At 46.4% G+C, this 6,194-nt stretch overlaps 1 protein-coding gene across 3 annotated transcripts in view; it reads right to left on the reverse strand.

Moving 5' to 3' along the window:
* Positions 1-2,940, reverse strand: part of NUP50 (nucleoporin 50) — an 18,592-nt gene extending 15,652 nt beyond the window's left edge. For all 3 annotated transcript variants that reach the window (XM_083366317.1, XM_083366318.1, XM_083366316.1), the window contains exons 1-2: positions 2,858-2,940; positions 141-259 (exon numbers count right to left, since the gene is read on the reverse strand). In XM_083366317.1, the coding sequence (XP_083222443.1) occupies positions 141-209 (69 nt within the window). In that variant the 5' untranslated portion in view covers positions 210-259; positions 2,858-2,940. The remainder of the gene's footprint in view (positions 1-140; positions 260-2,857) is intronic.
* Positions 2,941-6,194: the final 3,254 nt, after the last annotated feature.

Consider the following 6,194-nt stretch of genomic DNA (forward strand, 5'->3'; position numbering starts at 1 on the left):
TCAAGAAAGGCTGGACAGACTGGCCCATTACCTTCCCAGTTTTGCAGAGTACTTTTTCATAGATATCAAAAATACTGCGACATGCATTTGTGCACTTCACGTACTGTTGCTCTAAGTTAATGAAAGCAAGCCTTGTTTACCTCCTCCGTTTCTTCTTCCTGATCCCAATTTCTGTCAGTCAGCTCCTTCTCTGCCACTCTTTTAGCCATTTTATAGCACTACTGCATCACAGCAAGTGACAATTAGTTGTGTTTCAGATCTAGTTTAAAAAAAAGAAAAAGACGACAAAATCAGGATCTTTATAGCCTGATAACCAAAGATATAGTAATAATGTTGCATAATAGTTCAGGTACCCTATTTCCTAAGACACAATCTCAAGGAACTGTCACACTTCTGACCAGCCAGAGTTGCTGCCATACAGATGAAATTAGAGGGGAGTAAACTACTTTGAGATCCCCCAGAAAAACCGAGATAGGCATGCCAGTAACATCAATAACATGAGGAAGTGTCTAGTATGATCTGCCAATGACATTAAATTCCACACCTTCATACAAAATTGGGGTGTTGGAAAAGAGGCAAATTTAGCCCAGATGTCTCACTGTTATGTTTCTGAGAGACAATGGTTCTATAAAAACTATGAAGGATTGGAATTTGGGAAATTTCCAGTCCACTTTGGGGCTTTAAAAACAGGAAAACTGAGCTACTCCTTGAGAGCCAAACTGCACATTGCTGACAGTTGAAATTGCAACTAACCATCATCCTTGCCACTATATGTACATATCTGATATCCCTCTGGCTGTAATATCTCTCAACAAATATTATAAAAACAACCCCCAAAGTGGTCTTCACATTGCAACTCTTGGGCTCCTAGTAAAGGAGGCACGCAAGCCCCATATTTTAAAGGGTTTACATTTAAAAACAAAATAAAAAAGAAGGCAGCACAATGCAAAACATCTAGTATGGAATTTCTGGGTATACTCTAGCACAAGGGTAGGCAAGCTTGGCTCTTTTATGACTTGTGGACTTCAATTCCTGAGTCAGCATGGCTCAGCCTGGAAACCTCTCTTTCCCCTCAGCATGGCTTGCTCAGGAATTCTGGGAGTTGAAGTCCATGAGTCATAAAAGAGCCAAGGTCGCCTACTCCTGCTCTAGCATATAATCAAAGATTCTTAGAAAACTGAAAATGATGCATGGTCATACCTCAGTGCCTTGTTTAGAAAGGTGCGCACATATCTTCCCCCAAAGCAAAAGTAAACTATAGAGAAAATAGTGGGAGCACAATTTCATTTGCCATTCTTCCATGAAATAGTTTTGTGATAGGTCATCTTCAAGGCAGCCATTTTGCAAGAGGACCCACAGCATCCTTAAAACTCCAAATTTACTGATCTAACAGTCATCTAGTTTTATATGTTTATCCCTGGCATTAGGAACTCAGGATAGGAGTTCCTGTTTGGCCAACAGATGCTTCTTTAAAGAATCTAGTGCCACCCCACCGTGGTTGCACAGAAGCCTTCTCCTTGTAAAACTGGGCCTCCACAAATACGTTCTTCCTGGTCTCCTTCCTCTGAGAAGCCCCCACCAGCAAAAGCACTGCCTGAATCAGCCCAACAGCTCTGGTGGGAACCTGATGAAGTCATAATGCTGTGGATGAAAGGATACCAGGCTATTTTCAAACAAGAGCCCCAGTCAAACTGGCCGCCAGAAAGGGAAAAGCCAGTTTCCCAACCAACGTGTCCCTGAAAGATGAAGATCGCAAGATATGGCTGATCCCTTGCTCATGCCACCTAGTCCAGCCTCAAAGATCCGGATTAGATGCAACAAAACGGCTTCTCTGCGTCTGCAACAACCTCAATGCTGGTCCAAAACGGAGTAAGTAATAAAGAGGATCCTCAACAGGCATGACAAGAAACTATTACACAAGCAGCATTAAGAACCAGCCACGGTCCCCTATTTTTTCCTCCTGACTCGCCCAGGAAGAGGGAGTTTGTAGTCAAAAGCCAGCAGAATCTGGAGCTACTTTTCGTATCAATATATTCTCTGTATACTCTCTAGAACGGGAGAAACAAATTCAAATGACAGAATTCACACTGAAAATATATTTTAACGTTTTTTTTCAAAGCCAGCAGTGTTTTGAGATGCGGCTTATAGTTCGTTCTCTCTCTCTGCTCTACACCAGGGGTCTTCAGACTTGGCCCTTTCACGACTTGTGGACTTCAACTCCCAGAATTCCTCAGCCAGGCACGCTGGCTGAGGAATTCTGGGAGTTGAAGTCCACAAGTCGTGAAAGGGCCAAGCCTGAAGACCCCTTGTTCCACGCCAATGTTTCTCAACTGCATTGCCTTTAAGATGGCTGGACTTCAATTCCCAGAATTCCCCAGCCAGGACATGGGGAGTTGAAGCCCCACCATCTTAAAGGGGATGCGGTTGCGAAACACTTCTCTATACTTACAGCCAAAGCCATCAATGAATGCTATCATCAAGGCTGCGCGCGTTTTGACACAGCTGCCACCGGGGCCTTAGCGGGCGCACCAAGCAAGCCCTTCATCAAGACCCGAGGAAGAATTCCCGCGCTTTCCGGGGAAGCTCCGGTCCCTCCCCCGGCGCTTCCGCCTTGGGCTTTCCTAGAGAGCGACGGTCTAGGCCTGCCCGCCCACTGCTCCCTCCCGCTAGAACCGGAAGTCCAAGGGGGAAGCCGGGGGTGCCCCTCCCCCCGTCTTCGGTGCTGCTGCTTGAGGGCTGGCTTTCCCCAGGTGGCGCGGCGGCGAGACAGAGCGGTGAGGCGGCTCCCAGGGCATCGCTTGCCATCGTCCCCCCACCCGCCGCTCCTGCCCGTGCTTTCCTCGCTCGAGAGACCCACCGCCGTCGGGCTCGTAGCGGCCGCTTCCTCCCGGCCGTGGCGCTGCCCGCGAGGAGCGGCAGCGGCTTCCGCTTCCGGCAAGCGCCGCGCCCCGCCCCCAGGGAGAGGCGGGAGGGGGGGAGGGAAAGTCGACGCGTCGCGGGGCGTGGCCTTCGTCGCCCGGGAAACCGGGCGGAGGACTTCCGAGGACGGCGGGCTGCGTGGCGCTCCGCCCTCCTCCGCGTAAGGATCTCGGATGCCTTCGGTCGCTGGCCAGTTGCGCGACTCGTGCCGCTCTCGGGATGGGAGACCACCTGGAAATGCAAGGGCTGGCAGGGTGTGGGTGGATCACACGGCTAGCAGGGAGACGACGGGGATCATCGAGGGATCCAGGGCCGAAGGAGTCGACCTTTTTCTGCTCGGCAGGGGGCAGACTTCGGTAACATTTAGGATGGGGCACCACCGGGAAACCCTTTGCCTGGGCTTGGATGTGGAAGACGCTGGCAGAGGGCTTTGCAAGGTAGACCCCAAAGCGAGCTGGACATCGGGGAGGCTTATTCAAACAGTTAAAAAGCTGTAGTAAATTGGAAAGTGTGTGTGTGTGTGTTTTGTGTTTGTTTCAGCGTCCCAATTAAAGCTTTCCTGAGCGAGGGTGAGGGACACGTGACGTGGATTTTTGCAACTTGCTAATTAATATGGTTACTTCGTATTTTTAATGTGATTTATTTTCTCTCTTAAAATGATGTTCAGCTTTATTACCTTTTAACATTCCTAAACTGATAAAAACAGGGCTGGAGACTAGGTCCAGATAAGAAAAAAAAAAGGTTAGTACAAATTGGGTCTGGTTTATCCTTTAGCCTTTATCTCTTGTGTGAACTCCAAACAACCTTTTTTCTTTACGTCAGGCTTCGTTGTAATGAACATGTGTGATATTATGGGACGCAAATAGGTGTAACATGTCTGACTACATGTAACTGACTTCCTATGCAAAGGGGAGGTTACTTTTTATCCTGTCCAGGCAACTTTCCTCTTCCATTTTTTTCTTGTGTTAACTATTTATTTATTTATTTTATTTTATTTTAATCCCATTTATATCCCGCCCTTCTCCGAAGACTCGGGGCGGCTTACAGTTTAAGCACAAACCAATGTGCTTAGCAATAGCCTTCATTCTATGTATATGCCTGCTTATTAGGGCTTTCGCCCTAATATTATTACAAAGTCAGCTTATTGCCCCCAACAATCTGGGTCCTCATTTTACCTACCTGGGAAGGATGGAAGGCTGAGTCAACCTTGAGCCTGGTGGGATGCGAACCTGCACTAATTGCAGGCAGCTGGTGTTACTTAAGGAGGCATTAGCCCACTGCTCCACCAAGGCTCCTTACAAAAAGAAATGTAAAAAATGGGGCTCTCTTTTTTCATAGAGAGATCCAGGAGTGGGATTCAGCCGCTTCGCATCACTTTGGCAGAACCGGTAGCTAATTTTTTGTTGCCCAGGCCCAGAATGGACTTCTGGAAGTGGCATCCAGACAGAGAACCGGTTGTTCGCATATTTGAATCCCACCACTGGAGAGATCTCACTTTATCAGGGTACCTTAAATGATCTTCCAACTCGGTTGCTCATGGGAAGGTAAACCGAGGCAGAATCTAGGGCAGGGGTTTCAAACTTGCAATGTAAGGTGATGTGTCGCAACTAATCGTGACTCCCCCCCCATTGCTGGCAATGGGTTGGGCGTGGTTTTGCCCTGATGCATCCAGCCCGTTGGCCAGCAGTTTGACACCCCTGATCTAGGGTCAGGTTTGGCTATCAACAGCTGTCCAAGCTTGGATTGAAAACACCCAGGGAGGTATTTTGAATTATCTCTGATCTGTTTATCTGAGCTTTAGGATCTCAGGTTTGGCCCACCTTCGAATGAATCAGCAGCTTTTATTTTCCCTAAAATCACTCTTTGTTCGGGTCGATTACCAAGTGATGGCCTCTAAACTCCAAAGATGTTTGCTACCTTTGATAAACCTATCTAATTTACTACATGGATTAATAAAATAGCCCATGTATTCCTATATTGGTGTTTTGGGGGTACAGTAATATTTTCATAACTGCCTTTGAGCATCATTGGCTTCCTTTGTACTGCAATCTATTTCTATGTCACGTCTTGCCATTAAATACATTTTTCAGCAAAGGGATTTATAAGTTTCATTAAACTCTCAAAATGGTCCTGGACACAAACAGGTAAAGAGTGTGTGTTTTGCATTGATTGGTGTATTTATTTATAGTGCTGTTAATTATTGAGGATATACTGAATTGATAGATTGTTTTAATTTTATATGAACTTTGCTAATGCCTATAGTTGCAAATAAATGTTTCAAGTCAAATGTATTTATATTTGATTTATTGCATATCTTCGCCAATGTCACATACATGACTCTCTTGGATAACTTCCAATTTACATTTAAAAGTGAGTGGGTGAGACCAGGATATTAACTTTTGGGGGGCATCGGTTGCTTAACAGGTGAACCTTGCCCTGTAAAAGCTCCCAGATCTGCACCACAAGTGGAATAGGGCAATTTTTTTTGCTTGAGAATCTCCAAGACTCTGACCTTTGACCTCCAAGAGTCCAACCTGAACTCTTACACTACTAAAAACAGGCTTTCTGGACATGGCGTGCTAAGTGCAAATCTCATCCCTCAAGTCTGCAAGTTTCTTTCCCCTCTTATCACTACCCACATTTTTTGGAAATACCCCAAAGACTGCAAAAAAGCACAACTTACTGAGTTCTGCAGAAGATCCGTCGCTTTCATAGAATTGCTCCAGTAAAGAGGTAATGCGTTATATGCCATGCCTGCAAGGTTGACCTAGGAATCACACCGTGGAGTAAAGTGCCTTTTTCTCCGTATTAACAGGTATGGAAGAGGAGAAAGATACGGACTAGGTGGTTGCTCGGCTTCAGATATTTTATTTTTAACTCACAGGTTCTATGGCTGGAAAAAATCTGAAGTGCCCTGTCCTTGCATTTTCTACCTTTTCCTGGGTTTGCATGACTTCTTCCCTCAGCTGCTCCTCAGGTGCATTTGGCAGAATTTGCAATCCTCGGTGAAGAAAGGAGAAAAGAGCCTGGGAATTGACAGCCTGTAAAATGGGACACGGTGGCTCTGTGGGTTAGGACGCAGAGCTTGTCGATCAGAAGGTCGGCAGTTTGGCGGGTCGAATCCCGAGTGCCACGTAACAGAGTGAGCACCTGTTACTTGTCCCAGCTTCTGCCAACCTAGCAGCTCGAAAGCACGTAAAAATGCAAGTAGAAAAATAGGGACCACTACAGTGGGAAGGTAACAGCGTTCTGTGCGCCTTTGGCGTCTGGTCATG

Source organism: Vipera ursinii, assembly GCF_947247035.1.
Source record: "Vipera ursinii genome assembly, chromosome: 6".
Classification (NCBI taxonomy): domain Eukaryota; kingdom Metazoa; phylum Chordata; class Lepidosauria; order Squamata; family Viperidae; genus Vipera; species Vipera ursinii.